The 19733-nt window shown below is 38.2% G+C and overlaps 1 protein-coding gene across 2 annotated transcripts in view; it reads right to left on the bottom strand.

Annotated features, from left to right (window-relative positions):
• The window catches only part of polk (polymerase (DNA directed) kappa), a 109400-nt gene that overhangs the window by 27723 nt on the left and 61944 nt on the right, over window positions 1-19733 (bottom strand). For both annotated transcript variants that reach the window (XM_028805690.2, XM_051929509.1), the window contains exon 6: window positions 5092-5242. In XM_028805690.2, the coding sequence (XP_028661523.2) occupies window positions 5092-5242 (151 nt within the window). The remainder of the gene's footprint in view (window positions 1-5091; window positions 5243-19733) is intronic.

The following is a 19733-nucleotide window of genomic DNA, read 5'->3' as shown; positions in this document are numbered from 1 at the left end:
ATATATATATATATATATATATATATATATATATATATATATATATATATACATACACACATCCCATATTCACATGCAGTGACAATTTGCAATTAAAGTTAACAAAATCTAAATAAAAACTTTGGTAATTAATTCCTTTTTTTTACTTACACATGTCTGGCTGTAATAATTCTAGTGAAATAAGTCTCAGTTATGACAAATGTTAGGGAATATTGTAAGTGAAGGGCAAAGGGTTTACACAATGTAGGGTACTTGATTCATATCTAGATAATCCTGTTGTTCCCCCTTAGTTTCTTTTTATACTTATACAGTAAGGAAGATCATTTAACTTTCTGTTATGACTTAAAGCATTGGGAAGTATGACAGGGTGTTGCACTGGTTCTCTTTCCATTTGTGCTTAAGCAAGTGAGAAGACTTTATAAAGCTGAAACAAGTTGCTAATGAAGAGATTTCTGCAGAAACAGCTCATGGCAGTAAATTCCTAATCTGCGTATGCCTTCTGCTGGTGTTGCATTAGCTTGTATTGGGAAACAGTTTCTAATCAGTAGCGGCTATAGGAGGTGAAACTATAGGAGGAAGAAAACTGGAAAATGGAAATTCAGATCGACAGTGCAAAATACCAACAGATATTAGCAGTACAGACTTTATGAACTTCTTCAATGAGAAAATTAAAAATATAAGATCCCAGATCTCTGCATCACACTACAAACCAAATACTGGCTTAGCAGACCCTGTCTCACATTGCATTCAGCACTTTAGTAATTTTAATCCTGTAACTGGGCAGGAACTCTTAACTTTAATTTCTAAAATGAAGCCCACTACTTGTTCCCTAGATCCAGAGCCAACAAAACTAGTAAAAAGTGCAATGGATGTTCTTGCAGCGCCTATTCTAAACATTATCAGTAGTTCATTATTGCATGGCACAGTACCTGATGCACTAAAAGTGTCAGTCATTAAACCATTACTTAAAAAGTCAGACCTAGACCCACACATACTAAAAAATTATAGGCCTATTTCAAATCTACCGTTTCTCTCTAAAATACTAGAAAAAGTAGTCGCCAATCAGCTTCAGTCACACCTTACGCATTACAATTTATTTGAGAAATTCCAGTCTGGTTTTTGCACTGGTCATAGTACAGAAACGGCACTAACGTGGGTTGTAAACGACATTCTGATATCCTCTGATGAAGGAAAGTCCACTGTAATTATGTTGTTGGACTTAAGTGCAGCATTTGACACCATTGACCATTCTATTTTACTACACAGGCTAAAAAATGATGTTGGACTTACAGGCACCGTGCTCACTTGGTTTAGTTCTTATTTATCAAATCGATTCCAATATGTACAGAAATGTGCTGACAGTACTCCATCATTATACACAGAAGTTCAATATGGTGTCCCAAAGGGCTCAGTACTGGGACCTTTACTGTTTTCACTTTACATGCTTCCACTGGGATCTATCATTAGGAAATATGTTAATTTTCACTCGTATACAGATGACACCCAGTTATACCTTTCATTTAAATCAGATGAAGTTTCTCCGATGTCGTTAATTAGCTGTGTTAGCGAATTAAATGAGTGGATGAATGAGAACTACTTGTCTTTAAATACAGATAAAACAGAGATGTTAATTGTTGGAGGGAATGACGCTGATCATAACAATATTTTGTCATCATTTAATTCAGTTGAAATCCATATTAATTTTACTGAATCAGCCCGCAATCTAGGAGTTATCTTTGACTCTAGCATGTCATTTAAGGCGCATATTACAAAGTTGTCCAAAACATGCTTCTTCCATCTTAAAAATGTTAGGAAATTAAGGCACTTTTTAAATAAACAGGATTCTGAGAAATTAATTCATGCATTTATCTCTAGTAGGATTGACTACTGCAATGCGGTGTTCACTGGATGTTCAAACTGTTCTTTATACAGCCTCCAGTTAATCCAAAATGCAGCTGCAAGAATTATTACAAGAATAAGAAAATACAAACACATAACTCCAGTTTTTAAATCCTTACACTGGCTCCCGGTTAAGTTTAGGGCAGATTTCAAAATCCTTCTTTTAATATATAAAGCATTAAATGGCCGAAGTCCGGCTTACTTGTCTGAACTTATCATGACTTACAAACCAGAGTGCACATTAAGATCTCAAGATGCTGGTCTGCTTATGGTTCCAAGGATTAATAAAATAAGAATGGGAGGTCGAGCTTTTACTTACAGGGCCCCTAAACTGTGGAATGGTCTGCCTGCTACTATAAGAGATGCCCCTTCGGTCTCAGCTTTTAAATCCCGGCTGAAGACTCACTACTTCAGTTTAGCATATCCTGACTAGAGCTGCTGATTAACTGTACATACTGCATCTCTGTTGTCAGTCATTAGCACTAAAACATAAGTAACATGATAGTTAGAATTGGATACTAACCCTTACCTATTCTGTTTCTCTTCTCTGTACTCAAATGTGGCACTTGGTGCCACGGCCCACCTGCCAAGTTGTTTTGCCTGCCTAAGGTAAAGTCATCCCTGATGGAGGATCGCAGGAATCGTGGGAAAGAGGGGTCCTTTCATCGGATTGGCTGGCCCAACACTGTTTCAGCCGTGGAATGGCCAAATGGGGGAGGCAGCTTGATGGATGAGGTCTCCAGGAGTCTAAAATTATCCAAATCTTATTATGTGATATCATCTACTGTTAAATTCTGCTCTGTACTTCTAAAAAAATTTTTATTTTTTATTTTTTATTGAGGATTTGTTCTGTTCTGTGTATTGTATTGTATTGACCCCCTTCTTTTGACATCCACTGCATGCCCAACCTACCTGGAAACGGGTCTCTCTTTGAACTGCCTTTCCCAAGGTTTCTTCCATTTTTCCCTACTAGGTTTTTTTTGGGAGTTTTTCCTTGTCTTCTTAGAGAGTCAAGGCTGGGGGTCTGTCAAGAGGCAGGGCTTGTTAAAGCACATTGCGGCACTTCCTGTGTGATTTTGGGCTATACAAAAATAAACTGTATTGTATTGTATATAAAACATACAAAGTTAGTGTAACTGCTGTCAAGTTAAAATTGAACCAGTAATTTGTAGTTGAAGTCACACAAAATGTTTCTTTGATTTAAGACAAACAAGCTCATAGATTCATCAATGGTATTCAATGGTTTTGAAATTTCAAAACTTTGTAGAGAGTGATCTGTTCAAGATACAGGTAAAATTCCAATTACAAAAAATATCTTTACAATGAAATTTTCACTACAACAAAGTATTTTTATGGTCCCGACAGTTTCCCCATATGACACGAGTCTATAGAAATCTCGTTACAACAAAGTACATTCAGCAAATACTTTCATTACAACGAAGTGCCCAAAAGACATTGAAATGCCTGAATGAATCATTCACAGAGAAGTTAGTTCTGTGGTCGCAGCTCAGTTGTGCACAACGATCCTCAAACAGAAACACTGTAAAAAAATTTCTTCCTTTGAACTTTGCTCGTACTGTTTTTTTGCTGCTTTTGTTTTCGGTGGTTTACAGTGATACCTTTTGCTTATTGCTTGTCAACATTTGAAAAACATCCATTGGAATTTAACTCATTGTCACCCTCCTATAGAAATGGCAGACATGAAAAAATAACAATAGTTCATATTAGGGAAAAAAAAGAAAACTTAAAATTTTTGCAGCTCTCGATTGCGGCAAAAAGAAAGAAATGTTGCCAGTGAATTCGGAATTTCGTCATCGACACTGTCAACTTTCTTGTAAGACCGAGCAAAAAAAGAAGAAAAATCTCAGGTTACAAACATATGCGAACTGCTGCATTTGAAGACGTTGAAAAAGCCGTTTTTATATGGTTCAGTGATGCTCGTTCAAGAAACATTCCTATTAATGCGGCACTCATTCAAGAAAATGCGAGGTTTCTAAACTCTCTTGGGACCATCCCCAGCTGGACAACACGCCAAAAAGTGTCCTGAAGTGTGATCACCGTGTCTGTAGAAGACTGTTTATCTGTTGCCTGGGCAACAGCAGGCTCACAACTCTGCTGCGTCTCTCCGCCAAAGTAAACAGAAAAGATCTCGATGGGTGATGCAAGGAACAATGTAAATGCAGGTAACAGGATTACTTGGCCATTAACCTGGCCACAACCCTGCCTGACTGCTGTGTCTGTTTATAGGAGAGTGGTAGACCCTGCTACAATAAATAACCCTGCTGTTCCTGTTTCAAGTTGAATAAAGCTGGTTTTGCTAAAGTACTGAGACTCAGCCTCGTGTAAGACAGGGACTTACAGCACGACCCCAATCTTTTAGGATTCGCTTCTGTGGCGCCTCACTGCACCGCTGTGAGCCTGCTGTTGCCCTGCCCCGGCAACGAACAAACAATCTTCCACAGACTTGGCAATCACGGTTAAGGGACGCACTTCAGCGTGACATTCCCGTTGGGTGTGGGGTGGGGGGGAATCCCAAAAGAGTTCAGAAACCTCACAATATGAAGAAGAAGAAAAGAATGATTTGGCTTCTGATTGATAACTGTGCTGCCCACAACATGCTTCCACATTTAGATAATGTTCGCATTGAATTCCTCCCACCCATTTGCACAGCAGTGCTTCAGCCACTGGATTTGGGCATCATTTGCACCCTGAAAGTGTATTATTGCAAGGAAATGCTGAGAAAAACTCTCGTCAGCATAACTTGTAGACAGGAGGAGATTAAAATTAATTCTAAAAAAGCTATTGAAATGATTGCATCCGCCTGGACGCAAGTTAAAGAAAGCACTATAGCTACAAATAGAGAATCTCATTACAACAAAATATTTTTTAGGTCCCTGGAAGATCGTTGTAATGGAATTTTACCTGTACAGTATTTAAAAAAAAAAAAACTGGACTGTCTTGACAAATTTCTTTGAAGAATAAGCTTGCTACATTTCAATAAAATCAGTTCATGGTGGGCTGAGTTGTTTCATGCAGACAAACAGACAGACAGACAGGGCTATTATATGTGAACACATCTAAAAAAGAACAACCTACATTTGTGATACAGGCTTACCATGAAATATTCAAAGTTGTGACATTAACCTTGCCCTTCACTCAACCTTTGCAATCAACCAGATAACCTGTCAGTACCTGTAGATGTGATTTCTTTCTCTAAATAATATGTTCTCCTGGATTCAGGCCAGCAACAACGTTGCTCCAGATGGTCGGTTATATCCAAGTAGGCTTCATCAAGACTCACAGGTGAAAAATTGGGATCATATTCTGCAAATATTTCACGGATCTATTAAAAATGTTAAGAAAAAGTAAGTTAAGTCATTAGAGATTAAAAATATTCAATGAGATTTTAAAGAAGCATTTTTTAAAATATGACATAAATAAAACTATTTACTATAAATATTTTCCAGGTGCTGATTTAAATGGATTGTGCTTCCATGGTCAGTGTGACCCTTAAAAATAATTAACAGCATTGTTACAGACCTTATAGACTTCAGTACCACCATGCATAGCCAGAATACTTTTGGCCTTTAAGATGATATCACTCTGGACCCAGCCCTGTGGGTGTTCTTGTCTTTCTACCACTTACACATTTAACTATAGCAAGAATTTTCTTTATTCATTTCTCCTCTCCCCACCCTGGCCTCAGATTCTTCACTAAATGAGTCTTAGCTCATTGTTATTTCTTTTCAACAAAGTCAAGGCAACTTGCCCATTATGCAGCTTTAAAGGTGATTTCTAGGTTACTATCAGCCAAGACCTAGCCAAGACTTTCAATCACTTCCCTCTTGCTCTCCCATGTACCTTAAGCCTTCTGTTGCATTAAAAGGACAATCTCCAAGACTTGCAAAGAATGTTCTGCCTACTGTGTAAGAATGAAGCCAGTTTAAAGCATTAACAAAATGGCCCACTCACTGTCTAAGGCTAATATGCCATTATAGCCCATCAAACTTGTATTTATTTTCTTACTCATCACTTCCATATATGTTTTTGATAAACACATTAGCAAAGAAAGAAGAAAAACTAATACTAGCTTGACCCCGGCTTGAGTGTCTCCCTACAAAAATCTTCAGCATTACAATACCTGCAGTTGCGGTTTCCCAACAAAATCAAAAATATGGCCAGGGAAGGTAACTCAAAACGGAAAGCAGGAATGTAGTTGATAATAGTTGTGCCAATTAGGTATATTAAAAAACATAAATGAAACACAAAAACTATCACTGCCACCTTACACGTATCTGATCAATACAATCTGTTGTTGACAATATGATCTTGTGGCATAGTACTGGACGAATTTCTGTTTGCTGTGATGTTTTTTATGTAGTCTCAAGCATGTGCTGTGAATTAAAAACAATGTAGGCTTAATTTGTACTGTAATCCCACATTGCACCCTTGTCCTAAACTTGTCCTTGCTTCAGTCATTCATGAATCGTAGTTTTTAAACCCCCACATAGACAGAGCAAGGATGTCTAATGAGTCTTACTTCCAGTGTTTTTGAAATTCAAATTCTGATATGGTTTTAGATAAGGTTCTCAAATAACATAGTATCTTGAATCTTGACTGAGTATAGGTAGACAAAGGTATAATTGAAATTACAGCTCTTAATGTTTGAGTATATAGAAGATTCAGACTGATTTTTAGTGTCATGAATCTGCCCTTAAACATGAAAGAAAAGAGAAACTGAATGTAGTATGCAAACACTTAAACACTTTAAAATACTGGAAACTGTTTTATAGTCCATTATTTCTAAAAGCCTTCCATTAAAAAGTCAAATGCGAATAAAAAGTAAAATGTGCACTGAAGTCAACTAAAAAATACACTGATAAAATATTGATAGGAATTAAATATGCTGCAATATTTTCTGTGTTTTGCTCCTTTTCAAAGGTTAAATTAAGCAGCTGTTCATTGCACATTTTTTCAGCAGTCAGTTCCTTTAAATTTGTACTTGCACCATAAACAGTGCAATGAGGACATCCCCCAAAATTCTTGAGTAACTAAGAACAGCACAGTTATGCTAAGCCTACTACTCCTCATCTCATGTTTGATAAATGTTTCCACAAACAAACTTCAGAACAGCTGCTATCCCCAATGGTGAATTATATGAAAGAATGTGGACTGCCAATAGTCATCCACACCCACATTCCAGAAACATAACATCTAAATGCATTACAGTTTGAAAAAAAATGTGTGCTTGTCTTGTCTGTGAATTATCCCTAGCTCAGGCTTTACACTCATATTTATTATAGGAATAGTCATAGCATTGTACAGTTTATAATAAAAATCAAAATAAAACAATATGCATTATTTTGAAATAAAGTTATAAACAAGAGGAAAATAGTTTAAATTGCTCTTTGATTCAGTAAGATTGTATGCAATTTAAAAGGTAAACACATTGTTGACATAATGTAAGATGTAATTATTACTTGTGGTATAAATAGAAAAATAACTTTCAGATCATCAATTAATTTCCTAACCTGTTTATCTAATTTTGTTATCATGTAGAGTTCGTACTGATCCCTGCAGCCCCAACAGCAAAGCAGAAATCAGCCAGCTCACTGTGGAGGCACATTTACAGACACAACCACACACATATACTGGGGCAAAGTAAGTAAGTAAGCATTCAAATGAGCACATATTTGGGGTGTGGGAGGAAAACTAGAGAAAGAAAAAAAAAGACACCCATGACCCTGGTAAAACTAGAACATTACATTGGAAATTAATATTGTATCCCTGAACCAATTAGAGGTGTGCTCACATACAAACTGTTCTCTGAAATAGGTTTTAGACATAGCATAAAAAAAAAAAATCACAAAACTGTGAATATTACTCTAGATGATGAGATTAAAATAGAGACAATCCTCACAAATTATGTGAAACAGTGGCCAGTTATAAAAAATAACAAACACATGTAAAAATGCAAGATAATATGAGGTTGTATAGTACTAAAATTGGCATTAAAATCTAGTAGTGTATGGGCAGGAAATGCTACTACTGATATTTGAAATTATAATAATCACTCATCACTTATACCCAAATCCAATAAAATCAAAGAAAAACCCAGTTAGTGTTCTTACAACAGACATGCTACATATACCCTTACAAGTGACTCTCCTATGTAGAGATTGTCAGACATTTATTGATAAAATCATATTTATAATTATATATCAAATCCAAATGTACCCTTACTTGCATTGTGCCCTCAGTTTTGCCTAAAGCACTATGTGAAACAATTCAGTTTTGTTTTTAGCATTTTATCCATTATCAAGATAATTACCATTCATTCCATTTTTTTGCTTAATTATGATGTGAGACACAACTAACCACATAATATTACAATGGCTTTAGCATTAAATAAATCTGTCAGGTAATGATCTCATATGGATAAAATATGAAGGTAATACTCATCTTTCTGTCTGAGGTTATGCAAGGCTGAACTGAAACCCCTTGTATATATACTACCAATTGGAAATCTCAGAACAAACGATGTGGTCAAAAAGTAGTCATCCTTTCTTCCCATACTAAAGCACTTACCTAGAAAATTTAATGAGCAAGCCTTCATAGAGCCCCTCCCAAACAGAAAAAAGTCAACAGTAAAATAATCCTTAAATATCATTATATTTTAAATATTCCATCCCTTAATGTACGATGCTATTGTACCACTTCAGGCAACCATTAATACGGTGTACCGAATACCAAAAAGCATATTTTTAGACAAATGCATATTACCTTTTGCATATTATCATGGAGTGAAATTTGCCAATTACCTTTTGCATAATTTAAAGTCTTGGTGCAACTTGTTCATTATATTAAGTGCAGGACTCTGAGAAAAATAAGAACATCTAATTTCTTGATTTACACCAGTCCAGTATTGTTCTAGTTATGTAATTTGAATCACCATCACGATAAAACACAGACTAATTTTCCAGCCTTAAATTCAAAACAAAGTGAACTGCATCAAACATAATACTGTATTTGTCTGAATAGACAAATTCTGGAATGCCAGCCTGTGCTGTTGACAGGCTTTCCATAGAATACTACTACCTTCACCACACTTTACGGTGGAGATAGTGTGACCTGGCTAGAGTGAAGACCTGCACTTGTGCTAGTCATACTGATAACTGTCTCACTTTAGTTTCACCAGGACATAAAAGTATATGCTACAAATCAGCATAACCTCTAGATTAACTGCCATACACATATTTATGGGTAAGAATAATGGGATTTTCTTCTTCTTCACTTCTTAATAAAGACCACTCTTGTGGAAAGCCTTCAAAATTAACATAAATCAACTACAATGAATTACTTTTGTATTTTGTCTACAAAATGGCCCTGCAATAGTTTCTATGAGTGCCTTTGGCAGATGGCAAAGGCTGAAAGTTTAGAGTGACTAACAAGTAGGCAGGCTGTAGTTTTGCATTCTTCTGCTTTTGTACAGTGGATTGCATTTAGCAAGGGGGGAATTCCTGTGCCTTTGAAATTACCTTTTTTTTTTTTTTTAATAAACAGATTTCACATGTGCATCTAGATCCATAATAAAACAGGACAAAAGTAAGATTAATGCTCACGCTGGAAAAAGGTTACTCTTCAGGTGTATCAGAAAAAGACAGAACATGAGGATTAATGATAAATGAAACCAGAAAGTTAAAAGAATGAGAAAAACAGTGACATAGAGTCCTGTAAAAGTGTTACAAGATGCCACAGGGTGAGGAGGGGTTTGGGTGGAGTTAAGCAAAGGCTGCATCAATGTGTATCTGCAAAATGTAAAAAATGTAAACGTTATTAACAGACTTGAAAAAAGAAAACAAAGGTTAGACACACCAAATTCAGTTTGTGTGGCTTTCATCAGGTGTGTCTCTGATCCACAATATAGTCACAATATTCTCAGATGCATAATGGGTGCTGCCAATAAATCACAGGCCTTTGCAGCAACATTTAGTTTGGCTGTGGAACACAGAATCATCAGCAATGTCTCTAGCTGAACATGCTAAAGTTAAACATCTTAACAAAGTAGCATTTCATTTGTTTCTTTAACCTTTTGACCGAAAAAGATAACCAGGATCGTCCCTATTGTACCGTATAAAGAAAACTCCTTTATGAAAAAGTGCAGAGTAATAGCTGTAAAAAATGAAAGGTATGTGAATAAAAGATGTTTGAATGATTAGCCAACCGTAATGACAGTTAGCAAAAAGGTGAATGTTGCCCTGCAGTTATTCAACGCATTCTCACACACACACACACACACACACATGCGCGCGCACACACACATGCACACACACACACACAGGTCAAATCCCATTACAGTGAATGAAGTAATGAAATTTTCAGAACAACAATTTTTTTTTTGGCCTTGGAAAATCTTTATACAATAACATGTTTTATGGATTTTATTTTAATGAAATGTATATTTCAGTATAACAAATTTTTTTTTGCCCAAAAATGTCTACCAAAGGAAAAAATGCAAAGCAATAAAAAACTTAATGCCGCACCTATACTTCCGCTGAGTCCCGGAACCCTGCAACAGGCTGTCTCTTTCTTGTTAGGCCAAAAAAAGTGACAGTCTGTTATGAAATTGCCAGTCTTGGCAAGAGTGTAGGCGCAACATCATAAATATATAGCCAAATTCTGTGTCAGTGCTCCATCGAGCATCCACTTGGGTAGTTCTGTCGTTTGTGGATACTGTATTGTTCGAGTTTTATAGTGCTTATCACACTTCTCTTTGCAGTTAACAAAAAAAAGTGAGAAATGACATCAGTTTATGCTGAAAAAAGTTACATCTAACACTTCATTTTCATTCTGCACCACACCTGCATTTCTATAAAAAAAAAAAAAAAAAAAAAGTTACATTTAACGTCTTAACATTTTCAAATTAATTTTTTTTGCAGATTAAGAAGTTCTGTTTTTTTTTTTATCCAGTTATTATCAAGCTTGGATCACTGAGTAGCATGAGAGACAGGAAGGTTAGTCCAGGTTTCCAAGGAAAATACAGGTACTTTATTACTGTATAGAGAAGGCAGGTGCAGTCTCTTTGCTTTAGCTCCCATCTTCAGATTAGAATACCACCAGAGGCTTGGAATCGCCACTGTGGCAGACCAGCAGAGTGCGATGATGAATAGGTCAAAGTCCAGTGTCAAATGTTATAAACATCATGCAACAAGCATGCTGCACAGTAATCTTGATCCTGCAGAGCTTTATCCTTGGTTTACTGTTTACCAGACGCAGCAGAGCAGCTACAGAGCTGCCCTCGTGACGCTCCGTTAGAGATAGCGAATAGTTGGCAACCCCAGTCACAATAGTATACATATTTTCCCCATATTCATTATAACGAAATTTCTGTTTAAACAAAATATTTTTATGCTGCCATGAATTTCATTAGAAAATGATTCCACCTGTGTATGTGTGTGTATATTATACATATATACATTATATACATTATATATATATATATACATTATATATATATATATATATACATTATATATATGTATACATTATATATATATATATATATATATATATATATATATATATATATATATATATATATATATATATATATATATATATATATATACACACACATAGACTTATATTCACTATACAACCTGGTATCTTGATTTAGAGTAGATGTAGTAGTGGTAATAGTAGAAGAAAAGCTGTTTTAATTTGTATAAGAGAATTTTATTTCATAATTATAATGAGTAGCCATTACTTTTTGCATAAAAAAAAGGAGTTTTTTGGGGTTTTTTTTACTTTAAAGTTTAATACTTTGTGTATGTCATATATGTATGAGACAATCAAATCTCAATAGATAAAGTATATTATATTCAATGCATGCAAAGTTGCGTTTATGTGAATATTTCTGGAGAAGGGGGTCATCAGATTCTTAAAGGGTTCCATGACTCAAAAAAGGTTAAGAATCACTGAACTAAAGGAACATCCTTAACAATTTATGGCCTCCAGTGTCTCAGTGTCTACTTTACTTAAGAGTGGCACATGTGGCTCCTCTGCCCACCCCTCTCCACAGCACTCTGAGCAACATCATTTGTATAGCATTTTAGGACACACTGCCTTGGTGGTAATTTCTTTTCCAGACTGTTACAATATTATGAATTACTTTATCCTCTAACTTATATTCTATAAGCAATGCTTTTTCGTATTTCTGTTTGCATAATGGTAAGGACATTTTTCTCTTTTTCGTTTATTGGACGATTCTCTTTGTTCTTGATTTTTCTAAAATTCAACCTGCTTGAATAGATAATTTGCTTTTCTGCCTTGCCATTATAACCGACTAGGTTGAAGGACGAATTAGCACTGAGGGTGTCATGGGGTGGTATGGAGAGAGGATGTGCGCAGTACGAGTAATGATTGGGTGAATGGTGTGGAGGGGTATACAGTGCATCCGGAAAGTATTCACAGCACATCACTTTTTCCACATTTTGTTATGTTACAGCCTTATTCCAAAATGGAATCCTCAGAATTCTACACATAATACCCCATAATGTCAACGTGAAAAAAGTTTACTTGAGATTTTTGCAAATTTATTAAAAATAAAAAAATTGAGAAAGCACATGTACATAAGTATTCACAGCCTTTGCCATGAAGCTCAAAATTGAGCTCAGGTGCATCCTGTTTGCCCTGATCATCCTTGAGATGTTTCTGCAGCTTAATTGGAGTCCACCTGTGGTAAATTCAGTTCATTGGACATGATTTGGAAAGGCACACACCTGTCTATATAAGGTCCCACAGTTGACAGTTCATGTCAGAGCACAAACCAAGCATTAAGTCAAAGGAATTTTCTGTAGACCTCCGAGACAGGATTGTCTCGAGGCACAAATCTGGGGAAGGTTACAGAAAAATTTCTGCTGCTTTGAAGGTCCCAATGAGCACAGTGGCCTCCATCATCCGTAAGTGGAAGAAGTTCGAAACCACCAGGACTCTTCCTAGAGCTGGCCGGCCATCTAAACTGAGCGATCGGGGGAGAAGGGCCTTAGTCAAGGAGGTGACCAAGAACCCGATGGTCACTCTGTCAGAGCTCCAGAGGTCCTCTGTGGAGAGAGGAGAACCTTCCAGAAGGACAACCATCTCTGCAGCAATCCACCAATCAGGCCTGTATGGTAGAGTGGCCAGACGGCTAGACTCATTAGTAAAAGGCACATGGCAGCCCACCTGGAGTTTCCCAAAAGGCACCTGAAGGACTCTCAGACCATGAGAAAGAAAATTCTCTGGTCTGATGAGACAAAGATTGAACTCTTTGGTGTGAATGCCAGGCATCCGTTTGGAAGAAACCAGGCACCGCTCATCACCAGGCCAATACCATCCCTACAGTGAAGCATGGTGGTGGCAGCATCATGCTGTGGAGATGTTTTTCAGCGGCAGGGACTGGGAAACTAGTCAGGATAAATGGAAAGATGACTGCAGCAATGTAAAGAGACATCCTGGATGAAAACCTGCTCCAGAGCGCTCTTGACCTCAGACTGGGGCGACGGTTCATCTTTCAGCAGGACAACGACCCTAAGCACACAGCCAAGATATCAAAGGAGTGGCTTCAGGACAACTCTGTGAATGTCCTTGAGTGGCCCAGCCAGAGCCCAGACTTGAATCCAATTGAACATCTCTGGAGAGATCTTACAATGGCTGTGCACCGACGCTTCCCATCCAACCTGATGGAGCTTGAGAGGTGCTGGAAAGAGGAATGGGCAAAACTGGCCAAGGATAGGTGTGCCAAGCTTGTGGCATCATATTCAAAAACACTTGAGGCTGTAATTGCTGCCAAAGGTGCATCAACAAAGTATTGAGCAAAGGCTGTGAATACTTATGTACATGTGATTTCTCAGTTTTTTTATTTTTAATAAATCTGCAAAAACCTCAAGTAAACTTTTTTCACGTTGTCATTATGGGGTGTTGTGTGTAGAATTCTGAGGAAAAAAAAATTTAATCCATTTTGGAATAAGGCTGTAACATAACAAAATGTGGAAAAAGTGATGTGCTGTGAATACTTTCCAGATGCACTGTATATTATATAAATTAGCAGCTGGAGATCCACAAAGGGAGAAAAATGTGGATCTCCAGCTGCTTCAGCTGATCGCCAGCAACCACCCATTGTCTCATAAACGGAGCTGTGTTAAAACTTCATACAGAAGAGTCCACACCCACGAAGGAAACAAAAATGAAAGAAAGACGCTATCTTTTCCACCTTTTCACTTCAAACGGATACTCAAAGACATTCATTAAACAATGCCTACACAGAAGATGCCAAAAAACTCAGCAAACAATTGACTCGAACCAGTCCCCCCATCCCACTTGGTACACACTCCCTTATCAACACAGTGTGTTTGAAGGCGCAGCACGCATCCTGTCCAAATCAGGCATCAGAATTGCACACAGACCGGCGAACAATCTGCACACTGTCCTTTTCAACACTAAAAACAAGAAATCGACAGCAGAAACACGAAACATAGTTTGTAGCATTCCATGCAGTTCTTGCCCAGCGGTATATATAGGGCAAACATCAAAAAGAATTGCAACTCGCATACAGGAACATCACAACGCCGTTAGAAGGAAGGACCCACAATCACAGATCTATACACATACAAAATCAACAGGACGTACATTTTTCTCCCTTTGTGGATCTCCAGCTGCTAATATGCAAACCGTATCACAGACCTTCGCTTCCATATTTATATTATATATATATATATATATATATATACACATATACACACATACATACATACATACATACATATGTACATACAGTAGAGTCTCGCTTATTCGACCTTCGCTTATCCAACATTCTGTATTATTCGATGTCCCACCGCAAAAAAAAAAAAACGCATCAATCGGCAACAACAACTGCAAGTTGCGAGCATGAGCGTAGTCTATTTTTTGTTGCCAAGTTCATTTTTTCAGTTAAATTTTTCTGTTGTTTTGTTGTAAAACATGATTACAGTGGATTATGTGGCCTGCCCTCTCTGGCGTGTGTGCGTGTGACTGTGTCTCTCCCGGTCGCACGTGTGCATGCAACTGTGTCTCTCCCGCTCGCATGTGTGCGTGCGCGTGTGTCTCTCTCTCCCTCTTTCTCTCGCGTGCGTGTGTGTGTTTGTGTGTGTGTGAGCGCGTGCGCATGTGTCTCTCTCCCGTGTGTCTCTTTCATGTGTGTGCGCGTGTGCGCGCATGTGTCTCTCTCCCGTGTGTCTCTTTCGTGTGTGTGTGTGTGCGCATGTGTCTCTCTCCTGTGTGTCTCTCTCGTGTGCATGCGTGTGTGTGTGTGTGTGCGCGTGTGCGTGTCTGTGTCTCTCTCTCGCTTGCTCGCTCTCTCTCTTGCTGCACAGGGAATGCACAGGGAGAGACTGAACATGTGCGGAAATCATCGGCGCACACAAACCAAAAGGGAAACTGGCTTGTTCGTATACCGTGTGTGTGAACAGATGCAAAAGTTTGGCAAAATTTTGGTCATAACCCGATATGTACGTGTTCAGAGACATTCGTGAACCGAAAACATTACGTATTAGGTTCGTTATGTGTAAAATTATAACATAGTTTGACATTTAATAGGCTTTTTCTTAACACCTCCCATTATCCGACATTTTCGCTTATCCGACGTTCTGCCGGCCAGTTTATGTCAGTTAAGCGAGATTCTGCTGTGTGTATATTATAATATTATATATAGAATGAAATGGTCAACAAAAACAACCTTGAATAGAATTAACACATCTCTTAGTAAACTCTGTAATAATAACCGTTTAAACTGGGATTATTGCAAAATGAAATCAAATGATGTGATCTGCCCAGAATTTTACGGCCTCCCAAAAAGCCACAAAACCCCTTTGAAATTCAGACCAGTGGTCAGCCTAACAGGTGAGACAGCATATAACTACAACCTAAAAGACTTTTTCAAACCTTGAAACATTTAACATATGAGTATTCTTTTAATAGCGCTGAAACAGCATTGCAGTGCCTGAAAAACTTATCCATCTATGATGATGAAATCATGGTCTTGTTTGATGTTGTGCTGCTGTATACCATGATTCCAATTCCTCTGGCCAAAGACTTTACTGACAAAACTAAATAACGACCCCACCATAACGACATGAACAAAGCTGACCACAAAGGAAACAATGCATTTAATATCACTTGGCCATAAAATCTGTTTCCATTTTAATTGAAATGCTACATTCAGAAAGAGGGCATGCCAATGGGATCTCCATTATCAGGACTGTTAGTTGAACTGGTTATGCAGCGATTTGAAAGCACTAAAGTACAAAGAACACTAAAAAGAATTAAAGACGTTATCTTCTCCATCTGTTCACATCAAACGGCTACCCCAAGATGCTTATCAAACAATCCTTACATAGAAGGCGCACAGACCTGAGCAAACAATCGACTCTAACCTGATCTCACATTCTACTCAGCACACCCTTCCCTATCACAGTGGCAAATTGGAAAGTACAGCACACATTCTCTTCAAATCAAGCATCAAAATAGCCCATAAACCTGCAAACACTCTGCAGACTGTTCTTTTTAATGCTAAAAGCACCAAAAATCTGCAACAGAGACACGGGATGCAGTATACATTATACCATGTGGTGCGTGCTCAGCTGTATATGTGGGACAACTATAAAACACTCGCAACAGAACACTGCAACACTGTCAGAAGGAAGGACACACAATTTTGGATATATGCACATAGAAATTCAAGCAGACAGAGGTTTAACTGGGACATGATGCAAGTAGAATTTCAGGCTAATACTAAAAGTTCCAGAGAGCTGGCTGAATCATGGCTCTCAAATGAAAACACCATTAGCAGACTTTTGGACATGAACACAGCATACGCAAGCTTAAAAAGAAAGACACCTAATAATAAAAAAGCCTTTATGACCAACACCCTTCGAACCCCGCCTTACTGAGCCATCCCTGCCCCCTTGCACCCCCCTCCCCTCATTTGCTATATATTACCTTTGCTTCCAACACGTTTAATCAATTTCCTTTGTAAATGACACCAGGTAAGTAGTTGAAAGCTTAGGAATAAAAAAAAAAAAAAAACTATTTTAAGATATGTGATTCGTTTTCTCCTTGTGTGGATTACTCATAGACTTTCATTTCCATATATTGTATTTCCATATATATATATATATATATATAAAGAAAAAATTAAAGTACATCATATAAGAAGTATTTACAGAACCAATAATGAAGGATAGTAGAATAGCAAGTTACATAACCTGCTATGGAATATATATTTATGGAGATTATTATAAAATAATAATTAATTGTGAATCCTTATCTGGGAATTGTGATTTTGGTCTCCACACTATAAAAAGGATTTTACACTGCATGAGAACATAAACAAAGCATGATTCCAAGATTGAATGGTTATTAGCTACAAGGAGTGCCTGAGGGTGTTTTATGAGTTAAATAATACAATCAGGTACATTGTCATTTTTGAAACCATTGAATTAAAATTTTCTGAACTTGAAACCAATACGCCATCTTGGCTTATGCAAGACACCAAGGTCAGTAACCAACAGATTTTGTGAGCTTATCAGGAAGTCATGACATGTTTTGTAGATTTGTATCACAAAGCTGGAAGAGATGTGCACACAATGCATTTGGAATTCACACTCTATTTTCAATATCTTTCCATCATGGTTTTCTTTGTCAGCTGCCTTATTAAAGCAGCAGTATGTTGACCAATGACCAACCCAGCCACAGGGGATGCACAAACCAGTGTGTTTCTTTCTGCTGGTCCCATGCCCGGATAAATGGGGAGGGTTACATCAGGAAGGGCATTCGGTGTAAAATTTGGCCCAATCAATATGCGGACAACAATACAAATTTCCACTCCGGATCGGTCAAGACCCAGGTTAACAACAACCGTCACCAGTACTGTTAGTCAATAGGATGCTGGCGGAAATTGAGCTACTATTGAACGAAGAAGGAGAAGAAGAGGGGGGAGCCGTGTCCGGAGGCAGGACGAAAGGAGGAAGGTAAAGAGAGTGGAACTGAGGATAGGAACTTTGAATGTTGGCAGCATGACTGGTAAGGGGAGAGAGTTAGCCGATATGACAGAAAGAAGGAAGGTTGATATATTGTGTGTGCAAGAGACTAAATGGAAGGGGAGTAAGACCAGGTGGATCAGAGGTGGATTCAAATTGTTCTATCATGGATGGGAGGAGAAATGGGGTAGTGGTTATTCTGAAGGAACAGTATGTCAAGAGTGTTTTGGAGATGAAAAGAGTGTCAGACAGAGTAATGATTATGAAGCTGGAAATTGGAGGTGGGATGATGAATGTTGTTACTGCATATGCCCCGCAAGTAGGGTGTGCAATGGAGGAGAAAGAAGATTTTTAAAGTGAGTTGGATGAAGTGATGAACAGTGTACCCAAGGGACAGAAAGTGGTGATTGGAGCAGATTTCAGTGGACATGTTGGCGAAGGGAACAGTGGAGACGAGGAGGTGATGGGTAGGTATGGTGTCAAAGAGGGGAATGAAGAAGGTCAGAGGATAGTGGATTTGGCCAAAGGAATGGACACAGCTGTGGTGAATACATATTTTTAGAAGAGGGAGGAACACAGGGTTACGTACAAGAGTGAAGGAAGATGCACACAGGTAGATTACATCCTATGCAAAAGAGTTGATCTGAAGGAGATTGAAGACTGCAAAGTGGTAGCAGGGGAAAGTGTAGTTAGCAGCAGAGGATGGTGGTCTGTAGGATGATGTTGGAGATCAAGAAGAGGAGGAGAGTGAGGGCAGAGCCAAGGATCAAATGGTGGAAGTTGAAACTGCAAAGTTGAGTTTAGGGAGAAGGTGAGACAGGCACTGGGTGGTAGTAAAGAGTTACCAGACAGTTGGGAAACTACTGCAGATATAGTAAGGGTGACAGCAAGAAGGGTGTTTGGCTTGACATCTGGACAGAGGAAGGAGGAAAAGGAAACCTGGTGGTGGAATGAGGAAATACAGGAGAGTATACAGAGGTAGAGGATGGCGAAGAAGAAGTGGGATAGTCAGACAGATGCAGAGAGTAGACAAGAGTACAAGGTGATAAGGCACAAGGTGAAGAGAGAGGTGGTGAAGGCTAAAGAAAAGGTGTATGATGAGTTGTATGAGAGGTTGGACGCTAAGGAGGGAGAAAAGGACCTGTACCGATTGGCTAGACAGAGGGACTGAGCTGGAAAAGATGTGCAACAGGTTAGAGTGATAAAGGATAAAGATGGAAACGTACTCACAAGCGAGGAGACTGTGTTGAGCAGATGGAAACAGTACTTTGAGAGGCTGATGAATGAAGAGAATGAGAGAGAAAAGAGGTTGCATGATGTGGCGATAGTGAATCAGGAAGTGCAATGGATTAGCAAGGAGGAAGTAAGGACAGCTACAAAGAGGATGAAAAATTGAAAGGCCGTTGGTCCAAATGACATACCTGTGGAAGCATGAAGGTGTTCAGGAGAGATGACAGTGGAGTTTTTAACCAGATTGTTTAAAGAAGTGGAAAAGAAGTGTACTGGTGCCGATATTTAAGAATAAGGGGGATATGCAGGACTACAGTAACTACAGGGGGATAAAATTGATGAGCCACAGCATAAAGTTATGGGAAAGAGTAGTGGAAGCTAGGTTAAGAAGTGAGGTGATGATTAGTGAGCAGCAGTATGGTTTCATGCCAAGAAAGAGCACCACAAATGCAATGTTTGCTCTGAGGATGTTGAAGAAGAAGTTTAGAGAAAGCCAGAAGGAGTTGCATTGCGTCTTTGTGGACCTGGAGAAAGCATATGACAGGGTGCCTC

This window comes from Erpetoichthys calabaricus, chromosome 7 (assembly GCF_900747795.2).
Source record: "Erpetoichthys calabaricus chromosome 7, fErpCal1.3, whole genome shotgun sequence".
In the NCBI taxonomy this organism is placed as follows: domain Eukaryota; kingdom Metazoa; phylum Chordata; class Cladistia; order Polypteriformes; family Polypteridae; genus Erpetoichthys; species Erpetoichthys calabaricus.
Note: the sequence above shows the minus strand (reverse complement) of the source record. Positions and strands in the feature narration are given on the sequence as shown.